This window comes from Aplidium turbinatum, chromosome 8, assembly GCF_918807975.1.
Source record: "Aplidium turbinatum chromosome 8, kaAplTurb1.1, whole genome shotgun sequence".
In the NCBI taxonomy this organism is placed as follows: Eukaryota; Metazoa; Chordata; class Ascidiacea; order Aplousobranchia; family Polyclinidae; genus Aplidium; species Aplidium turbinatum.
The window spans coordinates 16,932,975-16,952,832 of record NC_137479.1 but is presented as its reverse complement, the minus strand read 5'-3'; the positions used below and the strand labels follow the sequence as shown (position 1 = coordinate 16,952,832).

Sequence of the window (19,858 nt, the reverse complement as noted above, 5' to 3'; positions counted from 1 at the left end):
TGCTGCTCTCAAATTCTCCCAACATTGAAAAATTTGCGGCCCTAAACACTTTCTGGTTCTATATTTAAAAGCAATCACTAAACATCGAAACATAGAGGCTCACTAATAGATTTCTGAGGTGAGGTGGTGCTCACACGGCCCTGCGTAAGACTAAGTGTATATTTCAATACTCCGGCGGCAGAACTGATTGCTCGATTGCATTCCAAGCTCAACAACACAGTAAGCATAAAAAGCGACAAAAAGACGCAAAGATGAGTTAAAGAGCTGCACAGTTAAGTTAAGTAAATAATGTTTTTACTTCGGAATAGACCAGCTCAGTGGCCTAGTGGTTTCACTTTCGGTTATGGTAGATCTGTGATCGATTCCAGGTCTGGTCATATCGAAAGCTTATCGAAAGCATATCGAAAGCTTAAGGTACGGTATTGATTGTGTTCTTTCTTGCATAACGCAGTGAATAGCCTAGAAGTCGATTAATAATGTGATGACCTTTTAAATCTGATATAAAAATTAAAAATGAGCCCTGTCGCTAAAAGACCTTAGCTGTTGTAGAGCGACTATAAATAAAACCATAACACTACTATTAGGTTATTACTTCGGAATAAGCTATTCCATCTTTGAGCACCACATAACCAAGTTCTTATCCTTACTGCTTAACACAAGTGCCTTATATGCCGCCGACCACTTCAATGAAATGTGTTTGAGTGATCAAAATTTGCAAAAACGGAGAGAAGTTTACTTTTTATCGTTTTTTAGGGGTGCACTTGACCAAGTACTTGTTCAAATTTTGCTCACTTTGTTTCTTCAAATTGCGGAAATTGGAATCTTAATTTTTATGATTATAGGCCTATAGGCTATTTTTTTTTGCTTCATTCTAAGAGGTTTCCTTTTTTAGAGTTTTTGCACCGTTCATTTTACGAGTAAGGTGAAGATGGTCTCATACTTGATGGCAAGTGTCAGAGATGAGAAGATATGGTTCTCATTGCAAAAAGCCTTCGGCACTAAGGAGAGTTGGGTGGCTAGTTCCTATCTCTCGACGTCTTTCTTTCGGTAATTATGCCTACCCAATTTACTACACCCTACATCAGTAAACCTTTTTGTCTTGGCGGACCTTTTTTGGTTCCTTCGAAGCGGTCGCGGACCCTTAAAAATCTTCATCGGAAATTTTGGTATATCACGTCTCCTAATGAAAACAAATGTTTTATTACTTTCAAAGCGACTCACTCTGAAGAATTTTCTGAATTCGCAAAAGCACCTATGACGGTTGACGAGTTTTGTGTTGTTGATTAGTTTTGCATGTTTCAATTTCATTGAATATAGGAAAGTTTCAGCCTTCTTCCAGATTTTGATAATTCCTCGCACAAGTTTTTGATTCGTTTAACTTTCAATTTTATAAAATATCTTGCTTCCTCAACGGAAACACAAACCGTGAAACATGCCTTAGCTTTGAACCGCAACTTTTAGTCACGTGACCGTGACATCAAAATTCAACATATATATTCTTTTTGCAGGGATTTTAATTTGAAGCAAAGATCAACATTTTTATTTTGCATGTAAAGAGATGCACAATAATCAAACTTCATAATTAAATTATGTTATATTTTACAGATGCAATACATCCACATAAAATGGAGTAGTCACCACTCGTGACTGAGGTAAATGCTTAAACAGCGAAGCCTTTACAGCGCCCTTATCCTAATTAAGTTACAAGTTATAGGGCGTTGATAGTGCGGGACTCACCACCTGTACAACAATCTCTACGTGGTGGCTGGTGCAGTGCAACCATAGATATCTTACATAGGTGCAACTCAAGTCAAGTGTTATAAGTTGATTTGATAATAATTACATTTTACCTATTTTTTACGCTTTTGAACAAGGCGAACGGTTTTTCTTAAAGATATTTCGTACATAATCAGCATGCAGATGGAAACAATTGCTAAATACAGAAGGCAAATGATTACACTGTAGGCTAATCAAATAACACTACAGTAGCCTACTGTATAAGAATCTTTTGTTCTACTATTTGCTGGAAAAAAAAATAGTTTGAAATTGCAAGCAGGTCATTTTGAAACCTAGTCGTCCAAAATTTAACATTTACATTTTGAAAAAAATTAAAAGTAGGCATGATGCTCGCATTAGCAGATCTAGAAAAAAAAAATTAGGTGTCACCAGAATTGCAAAGACACAAGAATCCTGAAAGAAAGTAGGGTAAATAATGAAGTTCAGCTTCAGAGAAGTAAACATGTTTCTAGCCTCTTAGGAGATATTGTAGGCTACGGTACCAATTTAACGTTATTTTGGTTGCTCGGTTTGCCCATAGTTTGTGGTCTAATAATGGCCTGTTTTTTTTTTAAGATATCGGTATACTGTACACTTTATTGTATGTAACCATATTTATAAAAGTAAAGCTAGATTCCTGTGGAAGTTAGGGTTAAATGTTGAAGTTACATTGAAAGCCATTTTGAATGGTTATGGAAGAAGTTGAATATATAGTTGATATTTTGACAGAAGAGTGATTTTTACACAGGAAAAAATAAATTGTTGTACATTTCAAATGGAGGAAAACTTAGGAATCATTACTGCCTTTCATTTTTTTGCATTTGAAGTTACTATAGTCCAGGTCTAGGCCTTTATTATATATATGTACCGGTAATGAGTATGGTATGATTAAAGAAAGGCAGTGGCTATTTGACCGGCTCCGGTCTTTGAATCTGAAACACTATTTGACCGGTCATGACGTCACTACATAAGCATTTTTTCTCTTTCAAAGTAAAAAACGATAAGCGCGTTAAGTTTTAAATTCAACACGTTTTCTTCAACTGAGTCCGTGGCGCATACGTAACGTCTCGGGCTGCCATTTTAGAGGGAATGAGTTCGATACTATCCGGAAGCGTTCTTTTTTTTTTTTTTTTTAACTACAAAAGGATACAAACTGATATGAATAAATCAACAAGTGAATAAAAAAGTTTCAAAACGAATTAAAAAAGTTTTTTCTAGTCTTTATTTTTAACAAATTCCTTTCATTTCTTAGCACAATTTCTCTGAAAAAATCACACCTTCTAATAGGCTGTAAGATTACGTTTCGCTGAAGTCCGAAGTTAAAAATTAAATCCAGTCTCATTGTCGCACAACAATCAGTCAAGTTTCAAATCATCATCTCAACCAACCCTTCAAGACAACTTTCCACTTTCAAAAATTTAGTTAAAAAAAAAAAAAAAGAACGCTTCTGGATAGAACCGAACTCATTCCCTCTAGAATGGCAGCCCGAGACGCTACGTATGCGCCACGGATTCAGTTGAAAAAATCGTGTTGAATTTAAAACTTAACGCGCTTATCGTCTTTTGCTTTGAAAGAGAAAAAGAAAAAAGTGCTTATGTAGTGACGTCATGACCGGTCAAATAGTGTTTCAGATTCAAAGACCGGAGCCGGTCAAATAGCCACTGCCTTAAAGAAATCAGAGCCTGCATAAAACAATGTTTAGGTTTTGTTGTGGCCTAATTTATGTTATTGCTACGTGATTTTAACTGAGAGTGACATCTTATTGAAAAAGTTGTTGAAAATTAATTGAGTTTTAACTTTATTAGATGAAAAGAAATACTGATAAATGTAACTAATAGTTACAGAGCAGTTGAATTCATGCTAGGAGATGTTACAAACACCTGTAAGTGATGTTTGTCAGAATTTTGTCAAGTATCAATCATACATTGCATTGCTGAACAGCCAAACAACACGTATGTATAAATACATCAAATATAGTTATTACTATCTGAAGCCTGATTATTATCTGAAGGCTTCAGATAGTAATAACTATATTTGATTTAATTCGCTCTGCTTTGCCTTTTTGCTTGGCATTGAGCACTTTTTGTAGTATTAATAGTTTTCATTGTTTTATGTATAAATACATATATATATGCAGTTACTAACCATCTAGTACTAAGTATGCAATGTTTTTGTATACATGCTGTTTCAAACTGAAGTACTAAAACCAAAATTAGTAAACCAAAAATAGCCAGGATACATTCCGTTTCGAACTGATGTACTAAAACCAAAATTAGTAAACCAAACATAATCATTTAGGAAGTGGCTGCACTTACGGCGCCGTAAATACAGCCGTTCCATGCTTTTTTTAAAAACTTTACGTTGCTTTTACTGCGCGCTGTTGCTGCGTCTGCGCGCTTGCTGCATATTTTTTTTCTTTTTTACCTCTTTCTAAGCGAAACACATGAAAAAACGTGCATATATTAGTTCTAAATTCAACTGTTTTGCCAAGTGAATCTGTGGCGTGTGCGATAATTGTCTTGCTCGCACTCAAAAGTTATATATGAGTTCGATACCAATACTGGTGATTTTTTTTTAAACTAAATTCTAACCCGATGTGACTCAATCGTTAGGCTACGCATTTTTATGGCAATATTTAGTTCTGTCCATCACAGTGAAAAACAGTATATATGACAAGCATAGCAGAGGTCTAGAAAAAGGTAGAAGCGACAAAACGCGGAGGTTACAGCGTGCGTGATACCAAAGCAGGACAATCAGTTTGAAATATGGCACGGTCGTAACCGTGACGTCGTCGTAACTTGTAACACCTTAACAAATTTTTTTAAATTTAAAACTAAGAGAAAAAGGCTAGTGAGTTTTTTTCTTTAACAATTAAAATGAGTAAAAACAAATTCCGTGCCATATTTTAAACTGATTGTCCTGCTTTGCTATCATACACTCTTAACGTCTGCGTTTTGTCGCTTCTACCTTTTTCTATACCTCTGTTATGTTTGTCATATGCTGTTTTTTCGTTGTGATGGTCAGAACTAAAAACAAACTAAACTGAACGGCCACAAAAATGCGTAGCCTAACGATTGAGTCACTTCGGGTTAGAATTGAGTTTAAAAAAAAAAACCTTTTGGTGGAATCGAACTCATGTCCTTACGAGTACGAGCCAGACAAAAATCGCACTGTTGAATTTAGAAGTTATATACGCACTTTTTTCCAGCAACAGTGCGCATGTGCAGTAAAAGCGACGTAAAGATTAGAAAAAATTGCATGGAACGGCTGTATTTACGGCGCCGTAAATGCAGCCACTTCCAATCATTTAATTGTCTATCCTATTTGCCAGACGTTTTAATACAATTGTCTGATTTTTGTGTTTAACTAATTTGCTCAACAAAAAGTGTTTGAGAAAGTGTATGTTTTAACTTGGTTGCAATGGTTCAATGGGCATAACATCCATATGATACAACTTTATGCATGTGAAAAGCAAATTCTGATACTATTATCTAATTTATTCTTTCAAGTTGTATATTATGATAATATAATTAGTTGTATTTATTATTAAATGGGGTTTAGTTTGGGATTTTGGATTTTGCTGCAATGAAATGATTTTGTTTGTATTGCATTTGAATTATAAAAAAGTAGTTTCTCTAATAATTAGTAAAACAAGCAAAGCTTTCTAAAAAAAATTTATTAAAAAAAGTATTTTTTCAGTTTTGAATTGTTGATTTTGTTTCTTGAAATTATAATCTATAATAAATCTTCAAAGTTAGTTTTCTGCGCTTTTGACAACTTAATATTTAGTGTGTTTGCAAAGTTAGAGAATCATGTGTTTTAGTGTTTGGTGTTACTGTATATACATTATAATTAATGATTGTATGGGATGGCGCAGCAGATAAAGCGCTCACTTTCCAATCATACATTACAAACATTGCTCACCTCTATCCAGGGTGTAATGCATTGGGTGGGCGTAGTTGTCGAAGGAAAGGCGGCCGAGAGAAAGGAAAGTCACCTTACTCTTTCTAGTACTGAAGGCTTACTGTAATGAAAACCTTATTTTCTCATCCCTCGATGCTTGGATTCAAATACATGGGACTTACCTTTTAATGATTGTGTGCTTATAGTTATGGTGGCATACTGTACCAAATAATGCTTTGCTTAACAGCTAACACAGTAGCTTTTTTCATTTGTTGAGACTGCTCTTAGATAAGGCTTTATTAATTTGTATTTTACAGAAGTTGAAAACAAGCTAAAGGTAGCTCATGAAATTAGTGACCATTTTGAGGTTAGTTTGTGTTAGTTATTTTCAGAATATTTGATGCTACTGTACTTTTATAATGCAGCAGTCTGCAATAAAGTTAATACATAGCTTAAAAAACGCTATGTATCATAATTATGCTATTTAACCATTTTTGCTATGTTAACATGTTATTTAACGTATAAATATATGATTGTAATGAGCTGTATTAACTACTTAATACCAAAAAATGTACATATACTGTGAAAAACTTAAATCATATTTATGCTGAGCATTACCAGTTTTTACATTTCTGACAGAATAAAAATGTATTGTTGGGTAGGCTATCCTTTACACTCATTTTCATCTGTAAATGTCTTTTGTCAGTACTATTAATAAAACTTTCAGGATTTCATACAACATTTACTGTTTTCAAGTTTTTTGTTTTCATTTAACTGTAATTTGTTTTTGTTTGCAGGATATTGCTCAATCATCAAAGTATTCAGAATTTCTCAATCTATGTGTCCCGAGTTTTATCAAATTACTGCAAGATGGAGAACCACAGTTCATATCAGAAAACAGCAGTCAAGTATGTATATAATGTATCCAGTACTGGTATAGTTTTTTTTTTTTATCAGAAGCGTTGAATCAAAGAAAAAAAAACTTGAAACGTATTTATATACTTAAAATTTATTGTGTTATACAATTAATTTTACTTATTTTTTTATTTACAACACTGGCAAGTACAAATATTAAACTGCTAAGTGCTAATGTGTATTGCTGTGTCAATGGTAAGGTACTCCAAATTTTTGATATCACATTGTGAAGCATTGTCTCGAGCTAATAAGAACAAGACTTTTCGGCTTCCTAGTTTCAATCAAGAAGATTTGTCTCATTTTATTGCAGGAATTGTGCGACACTGCATATAATTTAGTTTGGCGCATTACATTGGTCTTCAAACAAATTGTCACAAAATGTATATTTATATGGTTACCTGGAGAGGCGACCTGGTTTGTCACATTTTGCAGATTTTGACTACTACTGCTGTCTTAGGCTACTGAAGATTTATTATTTTATTTTTGCTGACTTGTAATCATATAAACACTTTTTGTTGCCTTGTGTAAGCAGCACAAAATGAGAAAATATAATTTAAAAAACATTCAATCAGAATGTTAGCAAGCGACTAACAGTCTGACTAAAATTTTCTGAATCAAATTGTCTATTTTTCAAAGTTAGGTAAATAAGAAACCAAATTTATATCCCGGTGAAGACCGTAAAAATGACGTTGATATATTATTTTTTCAAAATTTCACTCAGATTGTTATCAAAAGTTTGCAATATCTGTAAAAGTCTACAGAATGTAACAAACCAGGCCATATCTCTAGGTATCCATGAGCCTACTTGTCTTTACATGATATTCTATATAATATATACTATTTTATTTGAGTCATTCTTTTGAAAATCCTGAAAAAAACTGCAAAAGGTAATCGTATGTCTCAGATTTTTCTCATTTTCTCACAGATTGTAGGTCTTACCCAAAAAACTAGGTGTGCAAAATTTCATTCTTCTACTCCAAGTGGTTTGGGAGATATAGCAGTTCAGAAAATAGCCACACGGTGGCGTTTTGGGGCCTGAGCGCAAGGTAAAAAATCGCTTTTTTCTTAATTACTTATGAAGTACAAACGATAGAACAGTGAAATTTAGTAGAAAGATACTTTGGAACCCACTGAATCCATTTTTCAAGTTTAAATTGACAAATTACATCTGCAATCAACTGTTTTAGATAAACAAAGGTTTTTAAACACTTGAGGTCGCTACAGCCATATGCGAGATATTGACAAAACATGACTACTCTCAACTTTGAGAGCAAAGCTTGTGCTTTCATTTGACATATGAATAGCTCTTGGGTATTGATTAGCAGAGCAGGAATTGCATTTTCTGTTACATCACTGTACTATGCAAACTTTTGCACAACAGTACGCAAAAGTGCTGTAATTTAAGTGGAAAGAAAAAGTGGAAAATAAGTGGAAAACACAAGCATCTTAAAAATATTCTCCTTAATTTTTCGAACTACCAGTAAATCCAAGACATCAATGCATAACATCACTAAAAGTATCATATTTTTCTTGCTATTCAACAATACCCAAGAGCTATTCATATATCAAATGGAAGAACAAGCTTTGCTCTCAAGGTTGAGAGTAGTCATGTTTTGTCAACATCTCGCATATAGCTGCAGCGACCTCAAGTGTTCAAAAATCTTTGTTTGTCCAAAACAGTTGTTTGAAAATGTATTTTGCCAATTTTAAATTGAAAAATGGATTCAGTGGGTTCCAAAGTATATTTCCACCAAATTTCACTGTTCTATCATTTGTACTTCATGAGTAATAAATAGAAAAGTGATTTCTTTGTTAGCGCTCAGGCCCCAAAACGCCACCGTGTGGCTATTTTTTAAACCATTATATCTCCCAAACCACTTGGAGTAGAATGGTGAAATTTTGCACACCTAGTTTTTCTGGTAATACCTTCAAACTGTGAGAAAATGAGAAAAATCTGAGACATACGATTACCCCCATTCAGGATTTTCAAAAGAATGACCCAACAAACTGTTTGCCATCCTTGTGAGCAAACATAACATTTCATTGGTAACAGAAGTCGCCAATCTTGTAAAGTCAATCATATGAGATAAAGCTGAGTCATATGTCTTGACAATTCCTTAGTAGGAATGATTTTAGTGCAAAATATTTTTGAAAAATATTTGTTTGAAAGTCAGTTTTGTTTTGCAGCTTTTACGAAAACTGGTTCTTGATATTCTTCATCGCATTCCAACTAATGACCATCTTCGACCTCATGTCAAGTCCATTCTCAATCTATGTTTTCATTTGCTCGAGGTGATATGTTTATTGGTGTGTTCTGCAGTAAACTTAAGTGTATATTGGACACTTCTCAAGCTGATGTTCGATAACATCATGAGCATTATTATCTAAACGAGCCTATCTTACTTACCTTTTTATTTAGTTTAGATTCTAGATGAAGATAATTTGCTATTTTATTGTGAAAAGGCAACAGTGATGCAATAGGAGGTTTTACATCGTGTCCTCCAATTTAGTGATAAAATTTAATTGGGTACCGTTGGACTAAAACCCATTAAAGATTATTATTAATCAGTGGAAATATTTTTCAAAATTATGTCAAGTTTTCATATCATGCTTTTTAATGGTAACGCAGGCCTCGAAATTCCGGCGGTCATGGCGGACATGACCTCCGGAATGACCTTGAATGTCTGCCGAAGCCGACTCATTGGTCGGTCATAAATGACCGCCGCAAAATTCTTGACAAAAATAGAGCTAATGCAGCAAAAATATATTTTAAATTTGAATTGTTACAATTGTTTGTTTAACGCGAACAAATACGGAGCTGAAACAATAATAGTACAGACAATTGCTTTAAAGATCACATTAGAGTGGCGTGGTTAACAGCTGATGGCAAAAGTAGCCATTTTTACATCATTTCAACGCCTTGCAATGTTGCCTTGAAATAAAGTTGTCTGAACTTTTCGGCAGGATATGTATTCTAATTTTAACAATGAGGATTATTGCGTTACATTGATCGTTTGTTAAAAAGAAACGTCACAGAGAAGCAAGTCTCAGCTGGGTTCCGCACGTGCTTAGGCGAATGTGGCGACCTTATTCACGCTGATACTGATAGAAATAGAAGTTCTGCACAGAAGGGAGGGTGTTAGACTAACACTATTGTGTTAGTTAGTTAACACTATTGAGGGCTTACACTATTGAGTCACTAATGCGCATTTGTCTGGACGGTCCTGACATAGAGATTTACAACCCGCGCCGGCAGTAATCGCTTGGCACAACGATTCTATAACGCGAAAACCACGGAACAAGTGATCGTAGTTGCTTTTGTAATAAGGAAATTTGGATTGTTGTTTTCAATTGTGTTTATTGCGTCATTATACGACTGTCATTAACGCACTGATTTATTTGCAAGCAATCTGCTCCAGTATACTTCAGGGTCGGTTAATTAAGCCATCAACCATTGCAGAGTTATTCTGTTGTAAAAAATCGTCTTCTACAAACACGACTACACAATACTGTTAGTGTGATTTTGTGCAAAATCTACATGTAAAAAATATGTCCTGTTGAGATATTAAATGTCCGCTGAAAGGGCTAGTCTGGTAGGACATGCTTGACCGCCGGAAAAAAGTACAAATTTTGAGGCCTGGTAACGTTACTTGAATAAATGTATATTTGTGTAGTATACAGTACTTTTGTAGCACATATACTTTGTATGCTGATATCTAAAATCTAATATTACTTTTTTGTTTCAGATCGACAATGAAGAGAATGCTCAGGTTTGCATAAAGATCATTATTGAACTCCACAAACAGTTCAGGCCCCAGATGACGCCAGAGGTGAGTTATTTTTACATTGGCTGCAGTCGTGGAAAAGTATTCTTACAAAGCACTAATTTGCTATGAATGCTTCGAAGAACTTGCCTGAATGCACTATGGAATTTAATGTTACTGGTAGAGGAATCTGTAAGTAATTATTGTTTTTATTATTATTTTAGATTCCGTTGAACACTACTTAAGTGTAGTGGGTGAAATATAACAGTATTTCAGTAAAAGATTTCTTTCTGATAGGCAAAGATTTCCTGAAAAATAAACGTTTAATTGAAACATAAAATCAAATATAGTTATTACTATCTGAAGCCTTTACAAATTGTTTCACCTAACGGATCATCAGAAGGTCTTATTCAAATAGAATCTATTTAAATAAGACCTTCTGATGATCCGTTAGGTGAAACAATTTGTAAAGGCTTCAGATAGTAATAACTATATTTGATTTAATTTGCTCTGCTTTGCCTTTTTGCTTAGCATTGAGCACTTTTTGTAGTATATATTAATAGTTTTCATTGTTTTAATTGAAACATATATTTTAACACAGTTTAACGTAAGTTAAGTAGCCTAATAACGAAAAATATTGTCATTTGGTTTGTTTAATTTTTTTTGCGAGGATTCTTCTTTTGCCGTTGTTGTTACAGTGTGCCTACTTTACCATCATATCAATTGTCATAATCACAGTAGTTATTGATTTGTTTCCATGCTTTCAGATACAACATTTTCTTGCTCTGGTAAAGAGAATCTACGTGGAATTGCCTCAAAACATGGTGAGATGCTTTGCAGAAGAAAAAGTGTTACTAACTACTGGTTCCATGTGTCAATTTTTTAGGCTACATTTACTTAAATTAAAGAATTGGTTTAGTGATAACAACAACTGTTCATTAACTTGAAACATTATAAGTCAATATATTCTTACTTTCTGTGTATCGTACTTTTATACTTATTAAGCAGTAACATGCAATTATGTCTCATTGCCTCATACAACTCTTCATTTTTGTCACTATTTTTTCAAATGTTTCGGAGATTCGTGTTTTGAAGTTTGTGCTTTCTATGTATTTTTTTTTTTGTATCAGCGTGGTTCTGTGTCTTGCCCGTTACTAAACATGGTCTGAGTTGTGATCTACGTTTTCTTACATTTAAAAAAATTACATATGCCAACTTTATTCTTCACCTGTGTATGCACTTCTCTTTTTTTCTCTTTTTTTTTCTTTTTCTCTTTTTTTCATTACACTTCTCTTTTTGTTATAATAATCAAAACCACATGTTCAATCATGACTTAAACTTTTTTTTAGATCTGGCTGTTTGAGAACCCAACAATCATAAATGATGGAGGGTTGCCTGACCCCCTGAGGATAGGAATGATATCCCCAGTAACATATCGTGGCTCTCTGGGAGAAGGCTCATCACCAGGCGGGGGCAAAAGTGTAATAGTAAAAACATTTTGAAATATTTTAGTCTGAATAGTAAATACTGCATTGCATAAAAAAATGTATTCAAATTTCAGATAAGTTACACGATTACTTCATTTTTGTAATTAACCCAAACTTTTCAGTACTCATATATCAATTAGGTATTATTATTTTATTATAGTTTGTGGAGTATAGCTTGATGATAAAGTGCAACACTTCATCACATCCGCTTGTTTTGAATCTGTGTAGTGAACCACGTTAGAAAGTGGGTCGTTTTTCAAAAACGAGAACTCCATATTCCGTCACATTTCAGACTGTCATCCCCAAAGCTTTGAACTCCATGAAGGTCCTTCAAGAAATTCCTATTACTGTGGTCCTCATGTATCAGGTAATAGATATTTTGCTTTTTGCGTTCCAGTAATACCTAAAACTCAAAGACATGAAATGATTTTTGAACGGTGTTATAAAGTGGAATATGGAAACATTGAGAAGATATTGAATAACTTTTAACAACAATAAATCCCAAATGCAGTTAGCTAAGTTCAAAAAATCTAATTTCAACACATCAATCATTTTTTGTGTCGCACATACAGCAAATCTCTTTACAAGGTGTGCTTTTATGTTAATTATATATATTGCAAATGATTTTAACAAAAAAACTAGAATTGCGTTTTTCTTCACAAACAGTTTGGTACCACTTATTATGCTTTTGTTGTTTTTTTGTTTTATCAGCTATACAAACAAGCAACACAAAGTTTCGTGATTGAGTTTATTCCTTTGATTATGAAAACCCTCCTCCTGCAACCTAGCCAGGTGGCCAGAAGTCGTCCCAACTTCAACAATGAATTGTTTGTCGACTTTCTTGCCGCTCAAGTCAAGACTCTGTCTTTTGTTGCATTCTTTGTACGCCTGTACCATGTAAGTCTTGCACTTATGATTTCTATATTTTAACACGGCGAAAGTTGTTGGTCTTTCAAAAGAATTATTGATAAGACTTTAAACAGTGTTATTTGTTTTTAAAAACAAAGTTTTTTTTGTTTCATTCTTTATTCTACCATTTCTCAGGAAAACATCATTCAATATTCGAATGAGATGGCCCGGGCCATGGTGCAGTTGCTAGGCAACTGCTCACCAGAAGTGGCATCGTTAAGAAAAGAGTTGCTCATCGCTGTGCGTCATATCCTTCAGACCGATCTCAAGTCAAGTCAGTATTTTATTGTTTATTGTCCTTTTTTAAAATAATCATCCTTAGAAAAAGGTGGAGGCCACGTGTAGTAAAACGCTTGGCTTTGAATCACAGGACATTGGTATAACAGGATGTTTTAAACACACTGCTCCCGTGAAAATAATGAATTGATTGTTCGTAGTTTTCTGAAGGTAAAACATACGAATGAAATGAACTGGCTCTCATAGGTGCCATAGGCTTTGCTCTTGTTTAATCAAAATGTTATTAACTAAGCTTGATAGTTGTGTGTTGTACCATTGTACCACCTTCGTAAACCAGAAGAGACGCCATAATAAGTGATGTTATTCACAAGTACCGTTATACAATATATTGATACTTCAAGCATGGTTTCTGTGAGAAATATGATTGCAGTTATTTAAGAACAGAGAAGGTCCTATTTAAAAGTTCAATGATCACACGAGTGCACTTTCTCTGAAACTATGTTGAATAGGATTTGTACCATACATGGATCGGCTGTTTAACGAAGATCTCTTGATTGGTTCTGGTTGGTCAGCTAGAGAGACGCTCCGCCCACTCGCATACGGGACATTAACAGATTTAACGCATCATGTCCGATCCCAGCTGTCTCTATCTCAGGTAGGAGCAACATTGGCACTTTGGGCAGTTGCAATGGAGATGTAATTAAATCGCATTTAAAGCTTTGCTTACGGGTGTATGCAGACAAAGTTACAAAATTATAATTTTTTGGTGACTTCTATACAAATGTTGTTAAACGTAAAGCCACCCGCTACATTTCTTTTTAATGAACATGAAATAGCAAGTAACTCGAATAAGTGATTAAAAAGATTGCTGATATCAATTAATAGGAAATTAGTTACATTACATTGACTTTTGTTGAAATGTTTTCTCAGCTGTCTGTTGCTGTTCACCTGTTTTCAAAGAACATCCACGACCCATCCCTAACCAATTCATTCCAGGCTGTGTGTTGCAAACTTTTGCTTCAACTGGTGGAAGTTATTGCACAACAAAGTGAAGCTGAAAAACAAGTGGTGTGTGTTCGGTTACATCAACCTATTTTATGGAATGCTTACTTTAGCATGTGCTGGATTTGTGACGTATTGAAATACTTCTGTTGATCTTTGCTGTTTCTCAGTTGCTGCAAACTGAATACATTCCAAAAAGTTGATAAGGAGTTTTATTTTTATTATTCCTACGCTTTTACAACGCACCTAAAGATCAAGTTTCAGAATTATTTATATTTGAATTCAAAGCTGCAGAAAAAAGGTTGAAGTGAACTGATCAATCTTGATATTCTTTCGTCATAAACATGTAAAAATGTCAAAGTTGATTCTCTGTGCGAAATTGTAAGCTTTTCATATCGTTCTTCTTTCCAGCAACAAGGACGCGACACCCTGATGAAGTTGTTGGAAGTGTTTGTAATGAAATTCCGCACCATCACTAAACACACTCTCCCCACATTGTTTGAGAAGGCGAAAGCGCAGTCTGATGCAAGCGCAACTAATAACAACGCTGCCTCCTCGCCCTCGGTTAGTCGGTTGGATCACTGTAAAACTTTGTCGAAGAAAACTTTACGTAACTAAAAGAGTGAAAATGATTTTTCTTAACATAAGCTATGATCTACGTTTTTAGATCGTTGCTACAAAGAAATAGATGTCGGAGAATCTACGTTAACTTAATGTAAAATGTCAATAAAAATACGCAGCTTTACAAACATATTTATTACCACGAATTGCAAAGGCAATTGTAGCACTAGCGATGACTTAACAACTTACAATATTTTACATTGCCAAATTTCAAAGAAAAGTTTCCTCAGTTTGGTTTGTTAGCAAGATACTAACATTTCGTACCTACACTTGTAAAATGTTGAAACACTTTATTCTCAGTTCTTGTTATTATTACGTAAACGTCAACTCATGGGTTTGCGTTACAGACCAGTAGTCAGCCATCAACGAGCGGTTTGTCCAGCAGTTCCAAAGCTACACCTGCCACACCAAACGCTGGAAGCAAACTAGCCGATTTTGACAAAGATCCTAAGCCAGGTAATGAGTTCACCTGCTTTCCCAGCCGTTGAAGTTGCGTCATGTTTTGTGAATGGCTGTCATTTTCTGTTTATGTTTGTATGTAATGTCGCTTAGCTTGCGTGTGTGAACTGCACTGCATATCGTATGGAAATAAACACGAATATCATCGTCATGCTGTTGTTCAAACGCAAGTTGAAAAAAATTTATGAGGGCAGCACCGACTACCCTCATTCTTGCATATGATTTGTTACAGAAGAACACAATAAAGTGAACGTGGCAGCTGTGACGGATTGCCGGAGTCTAGTACGCACACTTGTTTGTGGAGTGAAAACCATCACGTGGGGTGTCGGATCTTGCAAAGTGGGTGGCGCCAAAGACACGCCAGGAGCGGCAATTAGCCAATCATCGAACAGCAAACAGTTTCTACCGGAAGAAACGACTTTGTTTATTAAATTAGTAAAATACACTCTGAAGGCCTTGGATATATATCAGGTAATTTTTCTCCTTTTTTAGCCTTCAGGACTGTGCTGACGTCATGTGGTCTAATCACGTGGTGTCATGCGGTCTCCAACTTAAAGGGAGATCTGCTGGGTCAAGCATAAGAAAACATGGAAATGAGTTGTGCGCGGTTCTCTAAATCTTTTCGGGTTTAACGCTTTGAAACTGGTACACAAACGCTTTTGATTTAAACGCGCTTGGATGGTTTTACAGATTAACGTCGGCTCCAGCGGGCAATTAAGCATAAGACCCTCCAACTGTCCCACCATGAGGATCAAGGAGGAAAAAGAAGCTTTGGAGCACTTCGCCGGTGTTTTCACCATGATGAGTCCAAATACTTTTCGCGAAATATTTTCAGCCACGATCAATTACGTTGTGGACAGAATATACAACAACTATACGTTGCAGGTAAAACTTTGCTTTTAATGTTACTTCAAAATAAATAAAAAATGATGTAAATTTGCTCTAATATCAGTTTCGCTTTTCGATTCGTATCACATGTGGTTGTGGGGTATCTAGAGATAGATGGGTAGGTACTTTTTATGTTGACACGAAATCTTTGCTTTGAACAGCTCTTTCACCATAAATTTTCCAGTATCCGACCTCAGAGTTTCATTCAAAAGAACCTTCTTATATTATAATCGAATCTTATGCTAATCTATTTATATAATCTATAATAATCGAATCTGTCAATCCAGATGTCGTGATCTGTTGCTGCTATTCTCACCACCGACAAGTGATGTGGTTTGTCGATTTTTAAACCACGTTTGCTTGCTCTGTTTAGATCGTGGCAAACTCCTTTCTGGCGAGTCCTCACACTTCAGCAACTTTTGCCACTATCTTGGTCGAGTATTTACTGGACAGGCTGGAGGATATGGGAGTGCCTGGAGAACGTTCAAACCTATATCTCAAGCTTTTCAAGGTAATCAGCCATATGTCATGTGTAAAGCTGATAGATTTTTGTTAGCCAAACTTGGATTCTCAACCTTTTTGTAGCTATAAACCCATTTCAAAGAACAATCGAGCTCAGGGACCGCCGGACTTCTAAGAGTGACCTTGAGTGGAATTGTTTGTAAAAATTAGTCATGAATAAACAAATCTTAACGTAAAAATCTTAGCGTTTTTTTTTTTTTCTTCGGAAAGTAATGCATGGACGAATCATTATTACGTTCCAGTTTGGGAAAAGTCAAAGTCAGCATATTCATTGGCAGTAAGCCGCCATAGCAACTATCGTGTCATATCGTTAACCATACTGATTTGGTGTAGCATTAACGTTAGCCATGACGACAATACCAATAGACATTAGACATGTGCATATTTACTATGCTACCGTGGTTGATATGGCTACCACTCGCTACTTAGACTTGCACCAATAGCTGAGAAAAACAGCACGCAATACCAGTGATGCCAGAAGACGGAAGATTTTAATACATTTTCCATTCCCAGCTTGTTTTCGGGTCGGTGTCATTGTTCGCAAATGAAAACGAACAGATGTTGAAGCCTCACCTTCACACCATCGTGACTAAGTCGATGTCCTTGGCCAATACCGCTCAGGATCCTTACAATTATTTTCTCCTTCTCCGAGCTCTCTTCCGCTCCATTGGAGGAGGAAGTCACGATTCACTTTATCAAGAGTTTCTGCCTCTTCTTCCCAATCTTCTTCAAGGTATACTGAATAGTCATTAGTCTTGATTTTACTTGAGAAATGTCTACAAGATATTCATTCATAATTTTGGTTGTGCAGAGAGACAACAAGATATTAAACTGTAGATTTTCTCTAATTTGAATGAGTGCAAAAATAAAAATGACCGTTAAAGCCAACACAATGGCGCATTGTATCCAACCCTCAATTCGAGGAAGGAACATAATGATGATAAAAGCCAGGATAGAATTGTAATATATTCGACTTTTGATGACTCTTTTTTGCGTAGGTCTCAACAGCTTACAAAGCGGTTTGCACAAGCAGCACATGAAGGATTTATTTGTCGAATTATGTCTCACCGTCCCTGTAAGGCTGAGTTCTCTATTGCCCTACCTACCAATGCTGATGGACCCCCTGGTGTCTGCGTTGAATGGTTCACAGACGCTCATCACCCAAGTATGAAAGTTTTATTTCCTTTTCCTTGCTTTTGCTGTAAATAGTTTTTGTGTGTTTCGGTATCTACATCGCTTGTTTAGCAACGCACACGACACAAGGTTTTCTTCTTTGATGATGTTATTTGAAAGAAACAAGAGAAGATAAAAGATCGATGTTTGTTGAAACAATTTTCATCCAATCTTTGAATTAAAGATGGCACATAATGAGGTACTCTGTGAAGTGTTTGTTTTGATTATTAGTTACTGCATATCCAAGACACGTTGAGTACAACTTATTTTCAATATTACAAACTTGAATTCGTAATGCTGACAGTCTTTGTGGATTCCTAGTTGCTGAGCACTTGGATTTTTGTTTTAAAACGCCACATAAACGTGATGGACAAACTAACTCTCACTGGTAATAGTTTTATCCAGTTCTTGATAATAATTTCTTTTGCTAATTTTATCCAACCAGGGTCTACGCACGTTGGAATTATGCGTGGACAACCTTCAGCCGGATTTTCTATATGATCACATACAGGTACATGGCAGTGCTTACAGTTTCAATTTAATGTTGGGATGCTTAAAGTCTTAGACGAATGCAATTGTAAACGTAGGCAAGCTGCTTCGTACATATCTTGTGGCATGTTTCCACAGTTAAAATTATAAAGGACAGATTTGACATTGCAGAAAGTTTATTAAGCAGCAAGTTTATAACGAATTTAAAACTTGCGTGGCAACTTTTGAACTAAAATTTGTTTGCTGTCTGTATATCGAGGGCCTAGCTCCTTAAGAAGCATAATGTTCACTCTGGATGTGGCATAGAAATGTTATTGAATGCTGAAAAGTTTGGGTGTTCAATTTCATCAGGATTATTATCTTTTCTAGCAAAAGTTGGCACAACGTTCATTTGGTGGATGCGAAAGTAAAAGCAGATTATTATCCATTCATGCCTGTACGTTTGTAGATATTAAATGCAGACGCATTCATCAAATGAACGTTGTAACTATTGTTAGAAAAGGTAGAAATGCTATTGCTGTTGCTATTTGATCTATTTCTTCAATTTTTCCATTGTCCTGCAGCCTGTACGAGCGGAGCTGATGCAAGCGTTATGGCGAACTTTACGCAATCCATCGGACGACATTGCCCATGTCGCCTTTCGGGTTCTGGGAAAGTTCGGTGGTTCCAACAGGAAAATGTTGAAAGAAGCCCAAAGATTGGCGTTTGATGAGTCCAACTCCATCGGTCCATGCTTGAAGATCAACTTTATTGACAGCAAGACTCCAATGCAATTGCCGGTGAATGGAACGAGAAACCTGTTCATTTGTTAAATTGTTTGCAAGTTTAAGTTACCGTTGTACGTTTAACATTTTAAGTTACCGTTGTACGTGTATATATAATTTATCATAATAATATACAAAAGTAAACTAAAAATTGCAACCATTTATACAACATGGCAGCTCTTATCAAGCACCTGAACACTGATTTAATAAAAATGAATATAATAATCATTTTTGTTAATTTCAATGTTTAGATGCTTGACAATGTTGACATGTTGTATAGCCGAAAACGTTTGCAATTTTTAGTTTATTTTTGTATATTATAGCTTCGGAAGAGAGTTTGCTTTTTTATACCAAAGGCAGGCAAGACACAACAATACCACAGGGTTGAGCATTACAACAGTATATTACATATTTACAATAGTTCAACATTCAAACTTTTTCGACTTAACTTAAGTTCTCATCAGGAATCTGTAAATATTTATAAACTACAATGAATTTCACTTCTTGACAGTGACTATGCTTTTAGTTAGTTGTTTAGTTAGTTAGTTACGGTAGTCACTGTCAAGAAGTGAAATTCATTGTAGTTTATAAATATTTACAGATTCCTGATGAGAACTTAAGTTAAGTCGAAAAAGTTTGAATGTTGAACTATTGTAAATATGTAATATACTGTTGTAATGCTCAACCCTGTGTTATTGTTGTGTCTTGCCTGCCTTTGGTATAAAAAAGCAAATTCTCTCCCGAAACAATATTTACAAAAGTTTAACAGTCAAACGTTTTCGGCTTAACTTAAGGTTAAGCCCTAATCAGAAATCTGCAAATATTTATAAAATACAATAAATTTCAACAACTTGAAAGTAACTACCGTAACTAACTAACTAAACAACTAACTATAAGCATCAAGAAACACGCAACGATTAAAAGCAATAGTGTGGAAAACATACAGACA

The 19,858-nt window shown here is 35.2% G+C and overlaps 1 protein-coding gene across 1 annotated transcript in view; it reads left to right on the top strand.

The window, feature by feature from the left end:
* Positions 1 to 3,643: 3,643 nt before the first annotated feature.
* Positions 3,644 to 19,858, top strand: part of LOC145775934 (transformation/transcription domain-associated protein-like) — a 55,174-nt gene continuing 38,959 nt past the window's right edge. Inside the window, exons 1-21 of the mRNA XM_082587344.1 lie at positions 3,644 to 3,728; positions 5,997 to 6,046; positions 6,477 to 6,587; positions 8,782 to 8,886; positions 10,341 to 10,424; positions 11,126 to 11,182; positions 11,708 to 11,845; positions 12,138 to 12,212; positions 12,557 to 12,742; positions 12,890 to 13,028; positions 13,501 to 13,646; positions 13,922 to 14,059; positions 14,405 to 14,576; positions 15,008 to 15,070; positions 15,306 to 15,544; positions 15,764 to 15,958; positions 16,335 to 16,472; positions 16,997 to 17,216; positions 17,482 to 17,648; positions 18,102 to 18,167; positions 18,709 to 18,924. Coding sequence (XP_082443470.1) covers positions 3,644 to 3,728; positions 5,997 to 6,046; positions 6,477 to 6,587; positions 8,782 to 8,886; positions 10,341 to 10,424; positions 11,126 to 11,182; positions 11,708 to 11,845; positions 12,138 to 12,212; positions 12,557 to 12,742; positions 12,890 to 13,028; positions 13,501 to 13,646; positions 13,922 to 14,059; positions 14,405 to 14,576; positions 15,008 to 15,070; positions 15,306 to 15,544; positions 15,764 to 15,958; positions 16,335 to 16,472; positions 16,997 to 17,216; positions 17,482 to 17,648; positions 18,102 to 18,167; positions 18,709 to 18,924 — 2,790 coding nt within the window. The remainder of the gene's footprint in view (positions 3,729 to 5,996; positions 6,047 to 6,476; positions 6,588 to 8,781; positions 8,887 to 10,340; positions 10,425 to 11,125; positions 11,183 to 11,707; positions 11,846 to 12,137; positions 12,213 to 12,556; positions 12,743 to 12,889; positions 13,029 to 13,500; positions 13,647 to 13,921; positions 14,060 to 14,404; positions 14,577 to 15,007; positions 15,071 to 15,305; positions 15,545 to 15,763; positions 15,959 to 16,334; positions 16,473 to 16,996; positions 17,217 to 17,481; positions 17,649 to 18,101; positions 18,168 to 18,708; positions 18,925 to 19,858) is intronic.